The sequence below is a fragment of the Gobius niger genome (genome assembly GCF_951799975.1).
Source record: "Gobius niger genome assembly, chromosome: 12".
Lineage (NCBI taxonomy): Eukaryota > Metazoa > Chordata > Actinopteri > Gobiiformes > Gobiidae > Gobius > Gobius niger.
The window spans coordinates 29311375-29336450 of NC_136863.1; the positions used below are offsets into that span (position 1 = coordinate 29311375).

Here is a 25076-nt window from a genome sequence, read left to right on the forward strand (position 1 = left end):
AGGACCAGGTTTGAATGTTTAATGATTTTACATGGAATTTACATAATTATAGCACTCAAAATAGAGATTGTCACATGGTTAAAAAGGTTTAAGGTAAATTACATGCTGTATGAGTTACTGATTGTATTGTTTTCTGTTTGTATTGTAGTTCACATGCAAGGCAAGGCTAAATTAAAAACAATGTGAACCATCAGTTTGAGAGACCATCTTTTCGACCGCGGCAGCTACACACAGGGCCATTGATTTCACAGTTGACAATGGTGCATCTGAGTAGGGGTCCATTGTCTCTGTCCAACAATATGCCATAGTCCATATCAACAGTGAATGAAGACGTGTAAAGGCGCTTTTCTGAGTAAACAAGGCGGCCATTTTGTTTCGGGGGAAGGTGTGACTGACGCACCTTTGTGCACTGAGATAAATATGGAAAAGAAATCACCCACTTCATTTTGCTTTGATTTAGTCCATTTTTGGGAGGTTTGTTGTTGCTGCTGCACTTTGTTTGACAAATTTGAGAAAATATTTTTGCTTTTATAACATTTGGCACTTTGGAGAGGTTTGTGCACAATGCTAATATGATATAGCACCAAAACACTAAAAGGTTTACAAATCCAACATACTTGGACCTAGATTTCTGAAATTTTGCACACATGCTGAGCACCAGTAAGGTTACAACTGTACTAAATTTGGAGTGTGTGCTATGAAGTATATTTTCAGGAAAGACATTTCAGTTTATGTGTAATTTTCGATATATAAAAAAGCTATATTTTTATTAATTTTATAACTAAAGAACCTTTTTACATGTTTTTGTCACAATGTCCTTCTAAATGTACAAAGAAGCTACTTTTTGTCCTGATTCCTATGATGGTTCACATAAGCAATTTGGACAAAGTATGTTGTTTTAACAGTCATTTTAATATGGAGAGGGGACTGTTTAATTTAGCCAGGCGAGAGTTCATCAAAATAGGTGGTCCTTAACAGGTTAAGGAAGAACACAAGGCAGCACGACGTAAACGAGGAAATGAATGTAAGGCAACATCAGAGAACCGCTTTTTATAAGCGACGCACTCTCGGAAGACAGCCATCAAATTAGAATTTGCACAGTCCTTGCACCTGGAACAAGATCTGGCCCCAGATGTAAACCTCACTGAGAATCTTTGGGATGTGCTGGAGAAGGCTTTGCGCAGTGGTCACATTCTACCATAATTTAGCAGTTCCTCCAGGGATTTTACAGAAATGCCTGATTTCGTGAGCCATTTTGTCTCGGGGTAAGACACCTCCTCCGATGCTCAAATATAACATGTAAAATTGATCTAACTTTTCCTTGCAGGGAAGTCGTGGAGTTGAGGAATAGCTTGGAGGAAATGGTGGATCATTAGAATAGTTTTGCGGGTGAAGTTGCTTGATTTTTAATAGTAGCGATCACAGCAATCCAGGATTTCAACTTCGTCAAATCCAGAATGAAAATAATCAATACAAGATCTTGGTGAAAAATTAAAGCAATACCAGATGGAAATGAACCTTATTTGGCATTCCTTCACCTCGCTACCTCCCACCGCGCTGCTGAACCACAGAGAAGCTCACGCCTGAGTTAGCGCCAAGGTGAGTTGAACATGTTAACGACCCCTGAAGCAGGAAGCGCGTTCAAATGGGTGTGTTGAGTGTCACCCATCGCGCTGGGGTCAAAAGGCTTCGGGCCCGGGGAGGGTGTCAGACAAAGGAGAGAGCCCGCTGAGCACGTGTGTCGCAGTATGTGGCGTGGCGTGCTAATGGCCGACGGCATCCGGCGTGATTGGTCAGGTGGCACGAGCCTAAACCAACACAGCTGCAGAAGGAACAGTGTGCGGCCCCGGAGCATGCGCCATTCAGACGCAAACCTCCAGGCTCAGGGTCAAAGGAGAGAAAGCATTACGAAAGGATTATTGTCATTGTTTAATATACGCTGCAGGTGAAAACATTGATTGGCTACATGTTTCTCACGCGTATCCAGTCACAGGTTTTTTATCAATGTGATGTACTGATTTTTGAATATGTAACATCCAATCTGAGTTTGAATCACCACTAACTGCTTCAAAAATTAAACAAGATCCAAAGTCAACAAAATAAAATGATACTGTGAATAAAAACCTGGCTCGATCCATTATTGAGATGTTTTAGCTGAAAATACAAATATGTTGTCACCTTATATTACTACAGTTAAAGGAACAGGCCACCATTTTTACATACTGAGATATGTTCTTGCCTGAGCTTAGAGGAGTTGATGCGTACCTGTCTGGTCTTTGTGCGTGCGCTCAGTCACGCAAAACGACCAAAGATGTTGTTAGAATTTGGCCTCTCGCAGTGTATTCCTATAGCTCCAAACGGGGGTGAAGTTAGAAGATACCACGCTCTTCAATGGGCACAAAGACCAGACAGGTACGCATCAACTCGTCTAAGCTCAGGTAAGAACATATCACAGTATGGCAAAACGGTGGCCTGTTCCTTTAAGGCTTCAAATGGATATCTCAGAATATTTTTATGCCTTGAGATGAGGGCGCAAAAGTCTGTTTCCAAATTGATGTCAAGATGTTGAACACAGTGGACAGAACAAAGCAGAAGCATTTTCACTAAATTCGCTAAAGCAGCAGTTTGAGAGTCTGTCACATCATGAGCTTAAAATGTCAACATTTTATGTGTTTATTTTGCCTTTATTTTAACCGGAAAGACCCACCGAGTTTGAGGAATCTCCTGGTGTCAAAGGGGACCCTATTGTATGTGTTTTTAGCCGTAAAAAGGAGGAGTGGGGGGATAAAAACTGTTCTGAACCACTAAACACATTTGAAAAGTACATCTTCACCACACTGTTATTGTGGACATCAGGGTTTTCAAAGGATAAGGAGAGACACTGCAGGTGAATAGGGACTTTTTAAATTATTATTTAGAGATATAAATAAGAAATGTAATGGATGGAGAAGGGCTTGTGGATCTTGTTTAGTTCTAGAATCAGCTATTCATAAGTGAAATCAATCTGCCTTGTTTTGGGGGGTTCAAAGCTCAATAAATCAGGCAGGAAAGTAGATATTAAAGAATCCCCCTTCAAAAGATAGTTGAGTCCGAGCCTGTAAAGTTTGGAGTCTGTTGGAGCTGCTAAAGTGGAGATAAATGTTAATATTGCGTGATATTGAGTGGAATGAAAACTCTCCCCTTGGAGAAACCGGGCCTTGTTTATTTCGCCCGTCTTTGGCCGCTGCTGCCTCCCACAAAGGAAATGGCAATATTTTTATTACAGCGTCATCTCGGTCACAGTCCTGCGCAGTACATGTGGATTCAGAATATATCAATATGTGAATGAATACACGTCGGGGAAAAGGCCGTTGCGACACGATATTGCAGTTACTTCTTGGAAATCTCTGGCTCGCTAAAACAAGAACAGCAAAGGGTAAGTTTGGCCTTTCTGTTCACTCTGAAGTTAACCTCTTTACCCCCACCGTATCCAAGGGCATTTTCTCCAGTTCAGCTTGTTCTCCCCGTGTCTGCGTAGGTTTCCTCTGGGTAGTCTGGTTTCCCCTACCACTAAAAACATGTACAATAGGCCAGGATGAATGAGAGTGTGTTTGAGAGTGCACATGGGGGACGACGGATTAACATGCACTGTCCCAACCAAATAAAGTAATAAAAAAAAATAAGACCTACAAAACTCCCAAAAAAGGATCTTTTCCCTCACATTGTTGACTTTTTTGACATTTTATTCTGTTACGTTTTTGTCACTTTTCTGTTACGCTTTTGTGGCTTTTCTGTCACTTTTCTGTTACTTTTCATTGTGCTTTCGTCGCATTTTTATCTGTTTTTTTGTCTTATTTTTGTCGCAATTTTGACACTTTTTTCAAGAAGCTCTTAGATTTGGGTAAAGCCAAACTGGAGATAATGTGCTCGGTTCAGGCGGGGGTTAAGAGGTTAAAACTCAGATGTTAAGAGAGCGTGGACATGTTGTGACTGTGACGACGTGTCGTCTGCTCTAAAGCAGAGCCCGTCTCTACTTCCTCCTCACCCCGTCCCACATGTGGGGGAGTTCACCCAGAGGGGTCTATTTATTAAAAACAGTAAATCACCCCGGCAACATATCTGCATTTAATAGCAAGGTGCGCGCCCATCGTGTGTCTCCCAGCCTTGGAAAACAAATACATGTGTGACTGGCTCCGATGCCAGACGCCTAAAGCCGGCCAGATGGGCTGACTTCATTCTGTCCGAGCGTGTTATTAAGCACAGAGCAGCTTTAAGTGTCTTTTCACACCTGTGTCTGCAGGTGCATGGATCATTCCAAGCACGCACTCAACCTTTAATGAGGGACTCAGCTGGATTTATGAGTCAACAACAACAAAAAACTATTGCAGAAGAGTGTTTTGTGCTTTCGTATCTGTAAGCAATTGCTCGACTCTTTCTGATACAAATTAACAAAGGTTCAAATTGATTCCAGTTGTTTGGTAAAGTCCTACGCAACACCTTTGTAATCCATGACCATGATTCACTTGGCCATTTGATTACCAAGTTACTTTTAAGCAACGTCAACCGTCTTTTTTCTCTGTGGAGGAAACTTATCAGTCCGAAGCATTGACAGCACGCCTGCACAGCGCCACCTACAGTTTTGGAGTACACTTCATGAGTCTTTTAAATGGGACAATCTTGTTACTTTGTCTCCACTACATTTGAAAGATAAATATACTGTACTTTCAACTCCACCGCATTTCTATAAAGGCTTCAAAGTAAAAAGTAAATGTGGCCATGTGTTTTGTTTATTTGCAAAGCCTAGTAATGCACTCTCCAATAGGTGGATGTACTGTCAATGTCACTGCAGGGAGGAAGGTTTGTCTACGTTGTCATGACCCAGGCACCTGATTGTGATTCACGCACAAACCCCTCCACATTTGCTCTATGGCTGAGCTACAGTCAGCTGTTTCAAGCAGAACTAAGTGCTACAGCAGGTGTCGTAGCATGTTACGTTTTTTTACTCATTAATTGTCCGTGAGAGTTAATACTGCGCTGACAGGAAAGACAAAGGGACAGAGGGATATTGTAAATCCAATTATACAATGGAGAGCATTTTTTTCACTCAAACTTTGCTGTAAATACTGTTTAAGTGGCGCTAGCCCGCAGTTAGCTTTGCCCGTTAGCCTGTTTGCTTCTTCTTCGTGATTCCATTAGTGTGTATTGGGGCCTCCGACCCGGTGCAGGAAAGTTGCAAGTGTGGTTTTCTGGCCAGAGACACCAGGGGGAGATGACACTTGTATTACCCCCAGAGGGACTACGGAAAGGATTTATTGAGTTTTCTCTCGTTTGTTCGTGTGCGCTTTAGACTGTGGACATAATGTGACCACATGAACGATTATATCACCCTGACTACGACATATCGGGTCATTTCTTCGTCAGCTTTATGTTTTTAATGGCAGATCTACTAAATCGTTTGTAAAGGCAGGACTTTCTCGAACACCCCCTGTTTTGTTTATATGTGGGACATTTATCACGCCGCCTCATCACTGTGCGCTAAACGTGTATCCCTCCACCGCCATCATTACACCGAGCTATAAGTGAAACGTGTTTTTGCTTCCACTCGGCGTTGTTTCATGCTTACTTCTTTTTTTTAAAACACCTTGAAGATGAATCCAGCGCTGTGTTAAAATGGATCTGTCTGTAGCTTTGGGCGGCGGCGGCGGAAGGAGGTGGGTGCGCTCTGATGCTCTGATGCGAGTGAAGCTGGAGACGCCGACTGTCAGTCAGTGTTCGCTGATTAGAAGAGGAAAAGTGTCGCCAAACTTCACACATTTTGGGGAAAGGCTTACATAACGTTGTAGAAAAGTAGACTTGAAAGACACTCCTGGATAAAGAATACATCAGAAGCGCACGGAGCAGAGCTAACATTTGACACTTGGAGTTAACCAGGCATAGGGCTCTTAACCAGTTATGCCCCGATAATAATGCTGAAATAATCACAATTACAAAAACCTTTGGAATAACATCCACACACTTTAAATTGTTTCATACAAAGACAACGTTTGCTTGCAATGATGGCAGCAGTTGTAGTTTTTCTAAAGCGATGGGACGCCGTCCAGGATCACACTGACTTTTTGCCTTTTACCAATTTCCTAATGGGCCTGAAATTCCAGACCCCATGTTGAGGATGTGAAAACAGTTCAATCGCCCGGCCGGACCCACGCAGGCATGCCGTGCCTCGACTCTCCCAAACAACATCTTTAATCCACGCGCTTTATGGGAAGGATCAGCCCCACGTGACCCGAGCTCCAGGTGCAAAGAGCAGCTGCTGCGGGGGAGAGTCCAGAGACGGTCCGAGGTACCGAATGTGTGGTTTCAGAGGAGTGTGGGAAACTGCCACGGGGAGAGAGGAAGAGGGAGAGTGAGCGGGGTGAGAGAGATGGACCTGACAGCCAGGTGAGAGGGACACGAAACACAACGCCGGGCCACAGCTCCTGCTCAGCGTCAGGCTGGAGATTTGGGAAAACACAGATCATGGTCAGGCTCACAGCGGGTGAAAACGAAACCCATTCTTTTCTATAAAGAGCTGCTCTGTTGCCTCCTACTCAATTAAAACAAGAAAAAATACTCTTGTATCATAGATGCTGCTGCGTTTTACCCATTAAAGACACAGACAGTCCCAAAGGCCATTTTTGTTCCCGACTTCCCGGACCATTTAACCTCTGAACACCTACTTTAAAAGAGCAAATTCTATTCAGTTCGGGTTTACTCAAAACTAAAAACTTCGTACAGCTTACAGGCCAGTGTAATGCCACATCTGAAAGCTAAGACCTACAAAAGTGAAGATTTGTCCTCGTGTTTACTGCAAAAAGTAATTTACTAGATTAGTTTAGATGTCTCAATTTGAGCATAATAATCCATTTCATTGTTGTTTTGACTAGTTAAGATGTAGTTGGGCATTTGGCCTAGGTTATTTCACTTGTTCTGAGATGTTTCTGACTCGTTTCAATACATTTCGCCGTTATTTCAAGTAAGTTTCTCTGCCAGTGGGGTAAGAAAAATGGTCTTGTCCCATTGGCAGTTTTGCTTTCTTATTTCAAGCGAGATTTACCATAGAACTAAAATGTCATCAAACTAGCAAAATAATCTTGGTCAGATCAGGAAAAAAGGTCTAAATGAGTGAAAACCCCTCCAAACAAGATATACAGTGGGGAAAAAAAGTATTTGGCCAAAATCCAATAGAAAGTCTATGGGAAACTGACCAAAAGTTTTTTTCCTCACTGTATTTCCTCAATTCAAGTCATTTGAGCCAATACTTGATATTTACTTTTTGTAGTGTAATGCGTTGTTGCCGCATTATTGTCACTTTTTCGTTGTTTTGTCATGTTTTCATTACGTTTTTGCTACATTTTCATCACATTTTTGTTGCTTTTCCATCCTCATTTACGTCTCGTTTTCATTGCTATTTTTGACACATTTTTCAGGAAGAATAGAATAGAATTGTATTGTCCACCGAGGTAGACATTCACCTTCGGCTCACCGACACATAGAAACACAAGACCAGGGACAATACTAACATTCCCAGTACAAAAATACATAAGAAAAAGAAACATGATGACCGTGTTCAGGTCGCTGCTGCATTCAGAATGTGTTGCGTTTCGTTGGACGCCTTTAGCTTTGATTACAGCACACATTCGCCTGGCATTGTTTCAATGAGCTTCTGAAATCGAACAGATCCAGCGCTGCATTCATTTCATTTTTTACCATGATCTTGTATTGATGATGGGACAGAGTGACCTGCACATCTCAAAAACTTTCATTGGGGTTGAGATCTGGGTTCTGTGGCGGCCAATCCATCCCACGCTCCCTGAACCACTCCTTCACAACGGATCCGAGCATTGTCATCTTGGAATATGCCCGTGCCATCAGGGAAGAAGAGTAACCTGGTCATTCAGGATGTTCAGGTCAGCTGATCTCACTCTTGGGTGCATAGACCTGACTAACTGCAGCAACTCCAGATCAATTTGTTAAATGCTTTTTTTTATTTTGGCCAGGCAAAATCTAAAATCTTATTGACAGGAGCTTACAGCCTAAAGGCCAGAGCAACCACTTTTATCTTTTTTTTTTTTTTTTTACTGTACCATGCCAAGGTGCTAGTCTGGGCCAAAGTTGGACGGCGGCTTCAAAGCTGATTCATGGGTTTCTGTTCACCTCACCGCTATTTCATCCCAAAAAAAAAGGAATAAAATCATGTGCAAGGTTATTAATTTAAAAAAAAAAGTGGTTCGCTGACGGAAATTCTGGAGTAAATGGATGGTGCACGGTGACATTGTTCAAACCTTGCATTTCCAAATCCATGTTCTCCAATAACATTGACGGTGGCCAAGAACAGCAGATTACTCCCGGACCAGTTCAGCGATTTATAAAACAAAGGCCTCCTTCTGTGAAAGAACTAAAAATGTCCATGTGAGGGATCTTTAAAGTGATCATTTGCAAAGAATTTCCCCACGGGGACAATACATTTTCTACTACTATCATTTGCAAAGTGAGGAGAGATGGAGTGAAGTTGGAAGTAAAAAAATCGAATTCCTCTCCTTTTTAACCAGAAAGCCCTTCTTAGTTTGCAAAATGAGGAGAGCAGGAACGGAAATCTCAAAAGTAAACGATAAAGCTCCTCCCCCTCCCTCCTGATTGGACCTGACAGGCTGGTTCACAGGAAAAGCTTGTCTCATTGGTCACTGTGGGAGGATGCTAGACTCTGATTAGTTACTGAGATCTGGGAAGGAAAAAACAGGCTACTTACTTTATATAAAAATGCAAAACCAGGTGGTCGATTTTTCCACATTTTATAAAATACATTTAGATTTAAAGGCTATCACTTTAATAACAATTTGCTGTATCCCGGGCAAAAGGAGTGCATTTTAAAGGCCAACTTTAGTGTAAATAAAACAAAAAGTAGCCTATATTTTTGTTCAAATATCTACATATAGAGTGCATACAAAGTAAAGTAGCCCATCACTGAGTCATTGTCTCTACAGCGAAAGCACCGGTCAAGAGCGGCACCTACTGAATCTACTGACGCATGCCTTTGTTTGATGAGAAAAAAGCTGCACCTGGATTCAAAAACAACTTTTTGAGCTTTTAACCACATTTTAACATTGTTTCCCACACTAAAAACAAACCAACAATACAATAACAAACAACAAAATTTGATCTGCTCCCTTAAAATACTAAATAGGCTGCATGTAGGCTGATACAAATCTACAACTCAACCCTTGACCCGCTGGGACACCTCTAAAATGCACCAAATTTCAGTCTGCTCAATGAAACATTTTCTTGGGGACGACCCCCAGATCCCTCTTTTTGGATGCTCCATGTTTTGCTAAATCCGCTGACAGTTTACAATTACTTCAGGACAGAACTCAATCTGGTGACAAAAGTTCAGCAGGCACCATCAGCTTATTGGACATTATTTTAGCCTTTAAATCATGCACGGAGCAATAATTGAAAAAGATTATATGCATGTGCACATCTAACACATTTGCCAAATTTTAACAGCCAAAACGTTTTCCATTTTGTAAAAGACAAAATGTTTCATAAAATGATAAAGTGATTCCTCTCCCAGAATGTCAACACACAATCTTAAGCCAACACCGAGACAGTTATTGTATTTCATTTCTCCTTTGTCAAAAATGCAGAACAAAATATTGCCTGAATTAGATTTCGAAGAAACATTGACCCCGTTTATGGAGCCCCGAGCGCATGACGAAGGGGATGCAGTTAACTTGCAATAGCTGTCACCGATTTATTATTGCTAACACAGGAATTGAGAAAGTCCGGAGTGACCTGCCAGGATTTTCAACGAGGTTCTTCTGTTACCTACTTTCAAATACAATGTCAATATGAAAACGAAGTCCTGCGTCCAAAGAGAATAAACATTATGGTCGTGCAAACATCAGGTTTAATATTAATATTTCGGTTTTGAGACGCTGCTCTGTCACATGACAGCAGTGACTTTGGCCGTGTTCACTTTTGGTCCACTTGGAGCAAATGGTGCATTTCCTGGGAAAGTCGGCCTGGTTTGTGCAGCTGCTGCACACACACTGACACTTGGTGCATATTCTGAACTGAAGAGCCAACAGGAGCAAATATACAAAAGAATAAAAAAAAACGCTTTTTAAATGGTGCAAGAGATGTGTCTCTGGCCAGAAAACCAAAATTGCAGCTTTCCTGCACTGGGTCGGAGCCCCCAATACACATAAATGGAATCCAGAGAAGAAGCTAGCAGGTGGGGAAAGCTATCTGCATTATCCAAACTAACATAATTAAACCAGATGTTTTGCATCTTAAGTAATTGTAAATGCTAATTTCATTTTAAAGAGTAGGACCCCCTCCTTGTTGAGTTGTTTAGAGATTTTGGGGGTCACAGCTTCAAACGTTTAAGGTACAAGACTGGGAAATGTCTGTCTGTAGGTACTACTTCAAGTGCAGATGATGAAAGCTGCCCAACAACTTTGCCAGACAACTCTCTGACTTCTGCACAGAGAAGTAGTCTGGACACGCAGAGTTGAAGCCTTTTGAACAGGCGGGCCTCATGCACACAGACTGTCAGTGAATTAAACAGCAGAGTGCAGTCGTTCAACTGTTCCTGTATGGAGACTTGTTTGCTGCATTCATGGATTTAGCCTACTGTGCATGTTGACTGGTCACCGAGACAACAGAAGAGCACGCAAACTCCATCCCAAACATGACTGTTTCTTGTGAAAAAGGTTGACTCGTTTATTATCTCTACATGTTTTATTACTGGAGTTCACTGTGCCAAAGTACTTAGCACCTTCACATCTCCGCACGGTCACTGTAACGCCACAAACTGGAGCCAAGAAAAGCAGATTACTCGACACAAAAGAGTGATTGATACAACAAAGGTCCCGTATGTGCCAATCTCAGCTTAACGTATAGTTGGCCACTCTGACCCGGTCCATACCGTTCCTGACCCGCATCACGCAAAGCTCATTTACTTCCATGGATCACACTCACACTTTTACTCCTTTCATCACCCACTGTTATTTATATGCAATAAGTGACGGAGATTAGCCCTCCATGCATGTGGGCTTAGTAGTAATTTAAAAGAAGTATGGGCTAAACTTCTATCGACAAGAGTAAATTGTGGGATTTATAAGGTGACATTGCACTAATGGCTTCAGAAAGCTCTCACCCCTGTGACTATTAGTTATCCAGAGGAAGCTTATGTGTGAACTTTTCTGCTAGGGAGCATTGTGTTGTGTTGTTTTGTTTTTTTAATAATGTAATGAAATTATTAGTTGTAGGACAGGGCGATATGGCCAAAAGTGTGTACCAAGGTATAAACAATATATTTATTTAACGATGTATTTGGCGATATAATTGATGGCTGGCATAATACTTCAAAATCCCAGCCTTTAGCCGGTGGGGCAAATGAAAGCTATTTTATTCACTTCTTTATTCATCTAAATTCACCTAAAATAATGATAATGAAAATGATGCTCTGTAAGTTTCACCTGCCTCTGTGCTGTTTTATAGTCAGGAGACTGGAGATAGAGCTGTGGGTAAAAACGCGTGACATGTGTTTGGCAGCAACAGGCCTCATATTTATTGTGGCTTTCAACTAGGGCTGAAAACGTTTGACAAAAAAAAAAAGTCATTTTTCATACACATATTGCGCTTGGATTTTTAAAAATATTTGATATTTAATATTGTTCATGCATTACTAATAATACATAAACTGCATTAGTTATGAGTGATGGGAGTCATGTTACTTTTAGACTGTCAAACAACATATTCTTGCTCAAACTGCCCCACTGTAGCACAATACACAATAATCTGCTTTAAATTTTGAATTTTTTTTTTTATCTGGACCGCGCCTTCTTCTGGAGGAGTTTCCCCGACATTCAGAGAGTACCTCTGGGGGACAGCCATGTGACTTAAATAAGTCCTAGATAGAATCACATGGCGTCTTTCTAAACACTTTAGAATCTGCTTTTATCGTTTGCAGCTGAGCTTGACATTGCAAGGCTCAAGTTTCTGATTGTTGAACATTTATCACTTGACATGACAGAAATAACAAAGGTTTTGGTTATTGCAGTTGTCAAAACCTCGATTGTGATTCGATAGATTAACTCTGCACCCTCCTTTCAAAGCTTCAGATGAGGACGTTATCAGGTCTTTAACTGCCAACTAGGCAATGCTACAATGTGACGGAGTTCATCCAAGACACAAATCATGAGCTTTCCTCACAAATATGATCTGCTAAAGCAATATATTCATTCATATCATTAGATTGTTTAAGCGCCTGCCCCTAAAGCCTCCACAGTCATGTTTGTGCTGCTGTTTTGAGCAACGCTGAGCTGTGATCTCCGTCTGCCTCTGGTCCTGACCCGTCAACATCAGCTGTAGTGAATATGAAAATGACATCTTGTACATCTTGTACATCGATATATTTACACCGCTGTCCAAAGATTATACCAGTATTACGGTGTACGATATGGCCCAGCCCTAGTTATGGTAGAACTCATTCCTAACTTCCCAAGTACATCTCATTTGTCATTTCTTAACTATCTATTAGTTCGCTATTGTTAAAAAGGTTTCATAATAAGATCCACAAATGTCTGGTTTTAAAATATACAGAGGGACAAGACAATTTTGTCCATAGTTTACTTACTATGTGTGTTTACTGCACATGGTGCCACAAGGACCTGTTCTTGTACCAAAGGATTCTTCAGTTCAGCATTAAACAAAGCCACTTGACTGTTCATCATAGGCTAGTTAAATCAATACAAAAATTAAACCATTCACTTACATTAGGCTAATATAGGATACACAATTTGACAAGTGATTTTCAGAATAACTGTGATTAATGACTGGCTGAATTTTTCCAGATTTGCGATTAATTCGTCTTTTGTCTTTTGTTTAATTTAATTTAATGTATTTTTTTTATCGATTCCCGGACCTTCTTATAAACATCTGAAGCTTGTTGCCTATTTGATTACTGATCGCTTCATGGTACTGCAGCACAGTCCAAAAAGAGTTCTCTCCATAGATCAGGGGTGCTCAAAGTTCAGCCCAGGGGCCAGATGCGGCTCAGGCCTCTTGCTGAGTTGGCACACTGCATTAAAAAAAGCAATTCTGCACAATTACAAACTCAATAACTTAACAATGTGAATGTGAAACAGAGCTGCATTCAGGTTCCAAGCCTAAAAAAAGGAGTGGTGGGAATGTTTCACTGCACCGACCATTATCTGTGGCCGTGGCCCACGACCTGCCGCCCCCGCAAACTGCTTGTGTTTAGCTAACAAGGACCGCCGATGTTCACAAAGGTTGGATTTGGTGTTGATTCTTCTGTAATTCACAATCTATTCAAGGGGGCACTATTTTGGCAAAAAAAAGTCTCGCAATTTTAAGATTTTATATAAATCATATGTTTTATTATTGATGCAATTGAGCATTGAGCTGCAAATATACTTCTAAAACTGCTGTTATACATCATGGTGCTCATGTTTTACATTTCAGCTTCATATAACAACAGGACGCAAATCTGCAAGAGGCAAAGAGGCATTAAAGGAGTTGTCAGAAAAAAATGTCTTTGTTTTAATAATTCTCTAATAAACATGGCGCTGTCTCCCTCTTCAGCTACAGAAAAGCTGCATCATACTTATCATCTGCCTCAAACTAATGTCAAAATCTGCTGTCAAGATGTTACCATTAGATGCTGCCGGCAGGTCCTGAGACTCTTGTTTGTTACTAGTGTTGAGAATAGTTTATGGGCTGATTGGATAGAACCAATCACATGGTACACGACCAGAAGTGTGCATCTGTGCTGCATGGAAGAACAAGGAAGCAATGCAAAAGAAAAAGATAACTGCGACAAACACCATGGCAAACAACGTCATTCACATTCCTCTGATTAAATAGTCCCAGGACTGTGGGATAAAGTTGTAGAAAATCTAAAGCAGGGCTTGAGTGAGAACATTGATTTGCTGTTGTGCTGTTGTAATGCCTTACCCTGCACATCTGTGTGCCTCTCCTGTGGGAGGAAGGACCCCTGCAAGTTTTCCATCAACACTTTGTTGAGAACAATAGGTCACATAACAGAGGTCAGGCAGGCGCACAAACAGAGCAACACCCTGTGGCGCCCCCTACCCCAAAACACACTCACACATCTGTCCCAGGGCGGAGCAGTGTCTCCGCACACAACGCCCAAGGTCGGAGTAAATAAAAGTTAAAGTCCCAATTTTGTACCAGAGACAAAATGTTCAGATGTCCCGAAATACTGGAAACGTCTGCAAAATAAGCACTTTAAAAACATCCAAATAGGAAAATAACACTGGCTCCACACCTGTCTGTCTGTTTACACTCCCCTCGTCACAGACCAGAACATCTGTGGGAGAGAAAATGAGCGGGACGCTGCCTTTGAATGTTGTTTGCTCAGAGGGAGTGGGGGCGCTGAGTTTGCATGTGTCCCATTCAGAAGACGAAGTGTCATCTTCGAGCAGCTCCTGTCCACACCTCCGAACACAAACACATTACCTGCTCCGTCCGGCCGTGTCACTTTAAACGCTTCTGGCTCTCAGGAACAAGGGCAGCATTCAGACAGGCCTCGGAGGGGCACGTCCATGCGGAAAGTGGGATTTATGGGGTTTATTTCGATTCCTAACTTTATCAAGAGGGGGAAACAGTATGGAGAGTGTAATTTAGGAAGGTGATGCATCCAAGAACCTTAGTTTTCTCTCCTTTCTGGTCTGCGTAGGTTTCCTCTGGGTACTCCAGTTTCCCCTACAACTAAAAACATGTACAATAGGCCAGGATGAATGAGAGTGTGTTTGAGAGTGCGCACGGGGGACGACGGATGGAAATCAGCCCATGGATATAATCCGGTGTGGCTTGTTTACATGCATGAGACCCAGGTGTGTTCATTAAACCCTCAGAGCCCCAACAGCCATTTTAGGTGATTTTTCGCCTGGAGTAGTTGCCATTAGTAGTTGGCTTTCATGCCATTAAAAACATCCCCTTTCAATGTACCCTTCAAGTGTTATACTTTTTTCTCAAAGACGCTTTACTTGACTGGTGAGCTACTGGCCCCTCCGACCACCACCAACCACTCACTCACTCACTACATTCGCCAGGCTTCCTGGTGTTACCAAACGGTCTCCCATCCAAGTATCGACCTGCTTAGCTCCCAAGGTCTGACGGGATCGGGCAGAGCAAAGGCGGTATGGCCCTAAATCCAAAGCTAATGAATGTAAAAGCTATCAAGGTAGCACTGCTTTAGCCTGCAGTACGTTTTCAGATCAAGTTGTTGTTCAGTCAGTCAATGGTTGAGTGATTGTTTTGCTTATTTTGCATATCCTGTAGTGTATGGTGGCCTGGTGATTGGTGACATAATGCACAAAAAAACTTTTCTGAGCTCAGTTGAAGTCATGTCTTAACCTGGCTAACATGCTGCTGTGTGCACTCGAATCATTTCGAACTGCACAACAGCCTGGGGACCCACATTAAAAAAGGGAAAAATAGAGCAGTACTAATAGGTCTTGATGCAGAGAAAGCGTTTGATAGCGTTAGTTGGGTCTTTTTATACGAAGTCCTGAACAAATTCGGATTCAATGCAAAGGCGGTACAGTGTGTCAAGACACTTTACCAATCACCCACGGCTCGTGTAAAAGTCAATGGTAATTTAACCAAAACCATACAGCTTGAACGCTCAACGCGCCAAGGATGTAGTCTATCTCCAACATTATTTGCTATCTATATAGAACCTTTAGCACAATTTATTAGACAAAATGAACAAATCAAGGGTATACAGATTGGAAATGATTTACATGTTGTGGGATTATTTGCAGATGATGTAATATGTTATTTACACGACCCAGAAACATCTTTGCCCATTCTTCTTCATAATTTGGAGTTGTACGGGTTTTACTCTGGATACAAATTAAACTTGGCTAAGACACAAATATTAACAATGAACTACTCCCCATCTGAAACTGTTAGGGGTAGATATAGTTTGAATTGGAACGCTACCACTATGTCCTATCTTGGAGTCAAATTAACAAAAAATCTGGAGAAACTGTATGAGGTAAATATTTCCAAAGTTGATCAGGAAATAAGATGTGATTTAGGAAAATGGGACACTCTCACTCTGGATTTTAGTTCCAGAATTGACATCGTGAAAATGAACATTTTGCCTCGCCTTCTTTACCTTTTTCAGGCACTTCCTATAGAAATACCGGAGAAGCAATTTAAATTATGGGACAAACTCATATCAAGATTTATATGGAGTGGTAAAAAACCTAGAATAAAATTTGAAAAACTCCAAATAGGAAAGGACAGGGGAGGCATGGCATTGCCGAATCTTAAAGAGTACTATTACGCAGCTCAAATTACTCCAGTATTAAATTGGTGTGATGCTAACTATGTTGCGAAATGGAAAAATATAGAACAAGTGATACAAGGAAGAGAAATCTCAAGTATTATTGCAGAGACTGATACAATAAAGAATATGCTTAACCAAGTAGATACAGTGACTCGTTTTACGTTACGAATGTGGCTAAGTGTAATACAGTGGCCTGCTTATAATAAAAATTTTACTCCTGGTACTCAGGATCTGATATTTAAACAATGGGTTAATAAAGGGATAACATCTTGGTGCGTATTAATTAAGGATGGCTACTTTAAAAGTTTTCAAGAATTAAAGCAGCAGTATGCCTTAACAAATCAAGACCACTTCAGGTACTTACAATTAAGGGACTTTTATGGTAAGAAAATAAAACACATTGTCGAGCACAATAACAATGATCTTATTAAAATGATTGTTGGAATATACCATTCTAAAAAATATAGAACTACATCTTCCATTTACAAGCACTTGCTGGGGAGGAGGGCTTGTAACACTTTGGACATAAAAGAGAAATGGGAAAAAGAACTAGGATTTGCTGTCTCAGAAGAGCAATGGATATATATCTGGAGAACACAACAATCAACTACCTCTTCGAGAATTTGGAGGGAACATTGCTGGAAAAATATAATTAGATTTTTTATCACTCCTAAAATTACAGCCAAATATGTAGCTAGGGTTCAACCCTGTTGGAGAGAATGTGGAGAGGTCAATGTAAACCATGCACACGTTTTCTGGTCATGTCCAAAACTCGTATCATTTTGGGAAGAGGTATATTCTACAATTGTGAAGATATTGGGCTATATAATTCCTAAAACATGTTTACTGTTATATTTTGGTTATTTCATGGAGGGTAATGTGGAAAAAAATGATAAATATTTACTTAAAATACTGTTAGTAGCATGTAAAAAGGCTATTACCAAAAAATGGTACAGAATGGATCCACCTACAACTAAAGACTGGCTACAAATTGTGAAAGGAATTTTGGAGATGGAGATTTTGACCCATAGACTGAGGACTCAAGAAGAGCAGTGTCAAGAAAAATGGGAGAAATGGACAATTTTCACTTCAACTTCACATTGTTAAAACCATTTTGTTGGTAAAGTTTTACTTTTAATATCCCAAGTATCCCATGTTTGTATTGTTTGTATTGTTCAAAACTTAAAAACAATAAAAAGAAAGTTACAAAAAAAAAAACAACAGCCTGGGGACCATGACCGAAATTTTCGCATGGATTTGGGAACCAATCACAGAGCGAGGAGGGCCGGCAAGACGATGACGCGCTATTCGATATACGGAAGCTTGTAGTTTATTTACGGATTTAAAAAAAAAAAGTGTATTTACGGATCAAACATGACAGCAGCAGACACGATGGTATTTTTCGATCAAGCTTTAGACCTTGTTCTAAATAGTTTAGCTCAGAAGTTTACAGCGGGTACGTCAAACGTAATCTCATACGATGATACGATTGGCTATGCTACGTGCAGACGCATGATAGACTTTTTTTTATAAAAAGTAAACGGCTATGGACGATCGTAAACCACACCTCTCCTACGAGAAAATGAATTGGTGGTCCCCAGACTAAATATCACTTGTGATTTTAGTCTGGTGTTAGCCAGGCTAGTCATGTCTGCAAATCTGTGCAAAACGGGATGCAAATGCTGTTGTTTGTGTTTATCCGTGCGTGTACTAATAGCATGTGTGCATCAAGCATGAGCTTTAGATAAGATAGAGACTGCAGTTACGTGCAAGACCTGAGGTGGCAGTGGCGAGTAAGTAAATGACGACTTCCATCTAGTCCCTTTACCTGGCAACAGTGTTGAAAGAGGCGCACAGAGGAGGAGCTACATCAGGCGCACAAACGGGTTGTGAGGGATTTTCTTACTTTTCTGAACGAGAGTCGAAGGATATCCTTGTCAACTCCTCTGAGCCATAGTTTCTGAATGATGCAAAGCGACGGATGCAGAAGAACATGCACATTGTTTAGGTTCTTAAGTACGCAGCTTTTATAAAACATATTGGATCATTTTGGATCTGCAGTCATGGATATAATATTAAGAGGCATCGTTAATGAAGGAGACATGGTTCCAATGGATTGCTCAGATCCGGATCTTGATTCTCATCCCTAGACCTGCCTCAATCAAAGGACTATGAGATGATTATAAAATTTGTTTTTAAATAGAACCTAGACAGCAATCTTGCCTAATTGAATTTATTTTCATATATTTGACCACAAAGTGCACAACCTTTTGCCCAATCTGCTCCACTCAAAGCAACGCATACGTGATCCCACAGCTTCATGTGCGCGGCATCGCCCTGAAACGTGATCTGTAGCTAATGGAATGAGCGCAAATATGTTTTCTTTGGACGTTTAAAACCGGGCAGCCGCTTCCAACAGTATTAAAAATGTCAATAAAGATGCCATTCATAGCTGCCATTTCAGTTTCTCCTCTGCGGTGGTCGCTCTAAACCTCGGAATTCCCCCCTGGGCCCGTCCCGTTTGTGATTCCTCCCATTTCTCACCTTCTTCACAAAAGTTCCACAAATCCCTGGCCACTCATAAATATCAATAACGTCTGTATGTGTGGGGAAAAAAAGAAAAGCGCCACTGTGCGGGCTGCCGTATGTGCTGAAGATGGGACCTCTGGGTATTGGGCTCTGCCTTCAGAATCTGCAGGGCTGTATTTCGTTCCCCGTCCTACGCAGCACGCACGCGGCGCCGGGGAGGTGATTTGTGGAAAAAAGAATTGGAAGGAATAGGCCAGTGTTTAAAAGATGGGGATCTATTAAATACTTTTACAAATGTGATAAATCCGCCGCGGACAGGAAGGTCAACGAGGAGAAGCATGAGATCAGAACAGAAAGAGTCGACTAAAAATTCAGACCAACAGAAAAGTCTACTAATCATCGTTGCTCGTGATTCATAAAAAATCCCCCAAAAAACTCATTTTAAGACCCAAAAATGTGTTGAGATTCACGTAACGCATCAGAAGATGTGTAGGCTCGCAGTCGTACAGGAGTTGTCCATCTTCAATGAAGGTTCTTGAGTCATCTTCTGTTGTTGAAGTGCCGAATGTTTCACCTCTCATCCAAAAGGCTTCGTCAGCGCATTAAAGATCAGTTTAGCCCACAGCCCACATAAAGACCATGGGGAGGAGTTTTGCTCGGCTAAGTCCCTCCCCTCTATTTTTGTGAAGGAATGGTGGTCTTAGATTTCATTTGTCCTCCTGTTATAACAATGTTCTTCGCGCCCAGCCGGCAGGGCCCTGTCATGTTAATGAGGCTGAAACTCAGCCCAGGACAGATCAATAAGCAGGTAATTAGCTGAGATGAGGACTGTTCAGGAGCTAGATGCAAATTTGCCATTTTATGCTCACTGCTGCCATCTCAGGTCACACGTGTAATTGCAGCTTCTATATTAAGCTCGTGCATGACGGCACTTCAGACCCGAATTAACATCTTTTTGAGTGACAGTGCAGGATTTTAGAGGCAGTTGTGGTGAACAGGTCTGAGCTCATTCTACACATTAGGGCACGACTGGAACATGTAGAGGAAGGAAAATACATTATGTTGACATGTTTAAACTCTGTATAGTCCCTTTAAACTCCTAAGCCAAGTGAAACTCCTCTCTGTGGTCTTTATCTAGTCTGCAGACTGAGCTGAAACTTTAGTGTGGTGACGAAGCCTTTCGGATGAGATGCGAAACGTTCGACACTTCAATAACAGAGTGTAGAAGACGACTCAAGAACCTTAATTGAAGATTACCAAGCGATACTCTGAATGCCTTTGCACATTTTTAAAACTACCGTTAAGATTTTTTCTTTCTTTTCTTTCTTTTTCTTTTCATTGTGGGCAAAGTAATGCTTTTCCTTATTGAATACATACCCCCGGCTCACATTTACTGCAGTCTGGGTTCGGTCCACCAAAACGGTGCTCGCGAGAACAGAAGTTCACGTGGGTTCACGCTTTTGGTGCGAGTTCGCGTGATGTGTAGCCCTGTACATGGGACGTGTTTGTAAAAAAAAAAGCCATATTTGCCGGTACAACGACTCTCTCCAGTGACGTAGATGCTCTGCAACACACTTTGGACCCTGTCATCGGTAATGATGTAATGTTTACATTTCCAACGTTACGCAAAATTGATTTTAATGACTTTTTCATTCTTGCGGAGGCCGTACCGGATTTAATGTGAGCCTGGTATTACTGTATCACAGTACGAATCATATTGGCTCCTATTGCAACATCTGCAACAAAATGTGTCCCAGTCCAATCCTGTGACCTCGTGTACTGTGTATTTCCCATGTCTTGATGTTTTTATGTGCGTGCTTTGACTTAACTTTAACCTGATTGTAATTTTCCATATCTTCTTTTGTAAGATGCATTGAGTTGCCTTGTGTACGAAATGTGAGGTATAAAAAAAAGTCTTGCCTTGCCTATTGTTAAAACTGTTGTGTTTTGAGGCTTCTGCTTTTGCACAGTGTGGTCATCCCTATCCGGTCAGCCTATGACTGTAAAGACCTGGATAGAGAATCGATGACTTGAATAATGGCTGTCAGAAAAGATTTTTGCATAAATCGTAATGAGAAATCACGGCGTAACAACCTGCTGGTGTTGGGCTGACGCCACAAAATGTCCAGCCCAGCAAACACTGATCTGCATCTCACCTGCAGAGCTGGCTGACAGGAGAGGCGTGGCTGCAGGTGTGTGTGCGTGCGAGTGTGTGTGTGTGTGTGTGGGTCAGTCGCGCTCACTGACCTGCTCTCTGCGCTCAGATCCCGCTCTCTGGAAGTACCACTGGACCTGGGCCTGCTGCGATTTGGCCACGCACTCCAAAAACGTCGAGTTGTTCTGAACGCCAAAGACGAGCTTCTCCCCCAAGCCTTTCCCGTTCAGACCTGCGCACGCACGGAAACAAGTTTGGACTGAGTTTTTCAATGTTTGGTCACGAAGGCGAGACGCTGCGGGAGAAAATATCGATTTTTCAGTGGTCAATGTAGAGATTTTTAGCTAGTCTCCTCCCTCATCTTAGCTTTAATGCCAGAGTAACCAAAGACGAAGCTTTCACATTTCACAAATATTGACGGAGATGACGCTATAATCCAAATATTTTTTAGCATATGCAAGACAAAAACAAAAACCATCAATTCAAACCTGGCTCTATCCATTATTTAGATTTTGTCGCTGAAAATATTGGCCATTTTTATGAATGAAAGTCGTTCAAAGTTTCAAATGTTTATCTCAAAATGATGTTTTTACCCTCTTCACCTGCAGCGTCTGACTTTAAAAATAAAAGTCACACTCACGGTCCTCTGTGTCCCAGCACTGAGTGGCCGGGTCTCCGTTCTTGATGTCCTGTCGTCTGGCTCGTCTGAAAAGTTCACAAAAATATAATCAGAGGTTATCGATAAATTAACGTATTTCATTCATTTTCATGCAGTTTTTGAATTAAATCATAATTTTATTTGTCTGGTGCGATGGAAAAAGCGTGTGTCCTCGAAGTTGGAACTCTTTTGAATATCAGATCATTTAGATCACCCAAATGTTTGACAGTCACTGGCTTTGATCAACCGCCATCAATAAGTTGGTGTCTGCTGCCAAACACACTTAACAAATGACTTTGCTATAAAACTTATTTTTCTTCTGCAGTTAATATATAAGAGCGCTTTTCCTACTTTGCACCCCAGGAACCACTTACTACTGCTCAAAGGTTTGGGGTCACCTGAACAATTTTAATAGCCTTAATTTCTCAGAACAAGAATAAACAAGGATCCAAGGACTTTCTAATCCTTAATATCCTCGGACATAGAACAGTGATCTAATCATTACATCTTGTGTTATCGGTTATTTTCCAACAGCATTTCATAAACTAAAGTACAAACACTTGACCAGTCCAGAAGCGGTCAATAGGATCTTATTACTTTTGGTGATCCAATCATAGTTTCGGTCCCAGCCTTAATTAGTTGTCGCTAGCATAAGCTAGCATTAGCGAGCATTAGCTGCGGCATTTTGCACAGCGATCAGAAGTACGTTTGCGGAGGTTAAATTCAGCATTTCGATTCTACAGGTTCAGAGCTTCAAAATGAGGTACAGCATGTAGATTTATTCTGTAAAATGGAGGGAGCCAAAAAATTGTATTGGTTCACTAGCAGACATTTGGAATCGATACCCAATATTGTATTTTTTCCAGTATCGGCTCCGATATTTGATGCCAGTTTCAGATCAATGCATCAGTACTAATCTAATTTAGAACACCGGAGTGAAGGTGCTGGAAATGTGCCTCTGTATTCCATTAAAAATCACTTGTTTCCAGTGAGAATAGTCATTTACCACATTAAAGGAACAGGCCACCGTTTTTTTATACTGAGATATGTTCTTACCTGAGCGTAGACGAGTTGATGTGTACCTGTCTGGTCTTTGTGCGTGCCCTCAGTCACGCAAAACGACCAAAGATCTTGTTAGCATTTAGCCTCTCCCAGCATATTCCACAAAGACCAGACAGGTAAGAAAATAAAAAATCTTAATATGGAAAAATGGTGGCCTGTTCCTTTAACAATGTCTAGACTGTATTTCTGATTATCTTTTAATGTTTTCCTCATTGAAAACAGTGCTTGACTTACAAAAACTTAAAAAAAAACTTTTGTGCATCTGCCTGAGCCTCTAAACCAACTCAAACTAAACTAGGCCAGAGCAATCTTTTTCACACGCCTCTATTCCAGGATTTAGTTGCTCCACTGAAACTGTCCCATAATAAGAAACACTTTATATTTCTGGTGGCAACAGAAGCCAAGAAATACTTCTTAATGAACTGGAAGAGCATTGACCCCTAACCACAGACATGCACTGAATAATGAACTGCTATCATGCACGCCAGAAAAACTCTATGTTCAATGACAGGAAATAAAGTGACTTCGATTGAACAGTGACAGTTTTCTGGAACATTTTGACCACACGGTATTAAACGGCAGACTGAACGCTGCAAGATGTAATATAGAAATAAGTCAAATGTAGCTGTTTTGTAGTGCCAAATGTAGCATGCATGTCCTGATTTAGCCTAAGGGGAGATATCTTCACCTACAAATCCATCATGCTCTCCCTTCACCACATTACTGACGTCTCTGTGGGCCTAAGTCTGTTCATTATCCAGTTACCTCTTGGACGCGGGGATGTAGCGTGCGCAGGTGTGGCCGTCCCAGGCGCAGTAAGGGTCCCGGGCCAGGCAGCAGTCCGCGCAGGCCTGACCGTACAGCGGGCAGCGGCTCAGGGCGACCCGGGCCAGACCGGCCGCAGAGCCCACAAACAGCATCTGCTACAGGGCGACAACAAAGCACAGCCCCGTGTCAGCAGCGCTCACTTTCAAAGCAGTTTACTGAGATCTGGTTTCAAGGCTTGTGTGAGGGGTGGAAGTAACACAGATGTGATGAAAGTACATTTGATTTAAACTGTGACGCGCTAAAATTGTTTATACCGATAAACCCAAGTGTGATTTAATAAAGGTTTTTTGAATCAGTTTCCAAATGCATTTATAAAGTCAGAGTCTGTTTTCATGAGTTCACATCATCTTTGTATAAAATCACAGCTGCTTTTATAAAATGGAAGTTTAAAATTGAGGGGTGAAAGTGAACGTGATGAAAGTACCTTTGATTGAAATTTGAGAAACGTATAAATCATGTCAAATCAAGCTTTTTCCAAATTAAAACTCTAAGCAAGGTCAAAAATGATCTACCAGCCTGCGACTTTGAGAAAGCCATTCATGCATTTATAATTTTGCGACTTGATTATTGTAACTCTGTGTACATTGGTCTTGGTCAGCGTTCAAATCGTCGTCTCCAGGGGGCGCTGAACGCAGCCGCTCGTCTCCTTACAGAGACCAAAACAACAGCATATCACCCCTGTGCTAGCTGCTCTAAATTGACTTCCTGTGTATTATAGGATAAGGTTTAAGCTTCTAGTTATTGTTTTCAAATGTCTCCCCTGCTCCTCTGTATTTGTCTGAGTTTTTGTCCGTCACGCCCCTGCTCGGGCTCTGAGATCTGCTGATCAGCTGCTTTTGGAGGTTCCTCGCTCCAAGTGTGTCACCAAAGGGGACAGGGCTTTCTCTGTTGCAGTTCCCAGTTCTGTTAGTGTTTTGCTGCTTGTACATTGTGTATTGTTTATATTTTTGTTTTTGTACTGTAGACCTTTTTGTGAAGCACTTTGGTCAACAACAGTTTAAATGTGCTATATGAATACATTTGATTTGATTTAAATAGTGACGTGAGCAATTATTCATATTGATTAAAAAAAGAGTGTGATTTTAATAAACTTCACGTGATTTGATGAACTTTTTATCAAAGCTGGATTTATCAAGTCACGTTCAGAGTAAATTTAGTCACTTCCAGTTTGAGCCACTCTTTGCCATTTTGTAGTTCTTTGTTCCACACACACGTTGTTACACGCTTCAGTATTTATATCAAATGTACTTTCATCGCATTCACTTTAACCAAATTATTTTTGTAAATTAGGCACATATATTTATATTCTCTCAAAGAAGTTGTTGCTAATTACAAGCATCAATTCTCCTCAGTTCTTACTTATTGGTATACTCAACCATTTAAGGTCGGCAGGGGATCAGACAGGGGTGTACTTTATCCTCTATTCTCTTTAACTTGTATCTGGATGAACTGTCATCATGACTTAAGGCTTGTAATAC

General features: G+C 41.2%; 1 protein-coding gene across 1 annotated transcript in view; it reads right to left on the reverse strand.

The window, feature by feature from the left end:
- The window catches only part of sema3d (sema domain, immunoglobulin domain (Ig), short basic domain, secreted, (semaphorin) 3D), a gene marked incomplete at its 3' end in the record, with an annotated part of 95795 nt that overhangs the window by 9758 nt on the left and 60961 nt on the right, over positions 1 to 25076 (reverse strand). The window contains exons 14-16 of the mRNA XM_079567812.1: positions 23536 to 23693; positions 21691 to 21755; positions 21143 to 21282 (exon numbers count right to left, since the gene is read on the reverse strand). Of these exons, the coding sequence (XP_079423938.1) occupies positions 21143 to 21282; positions 21691 to 21755; positions 23536 to 23693 (363 nt within the window). The remainder of the gene's footprint in view (positions 1 to 21142; positions 21283 to 21690; positions 21756 to 23535; positions 23694 to 25076) is intronic.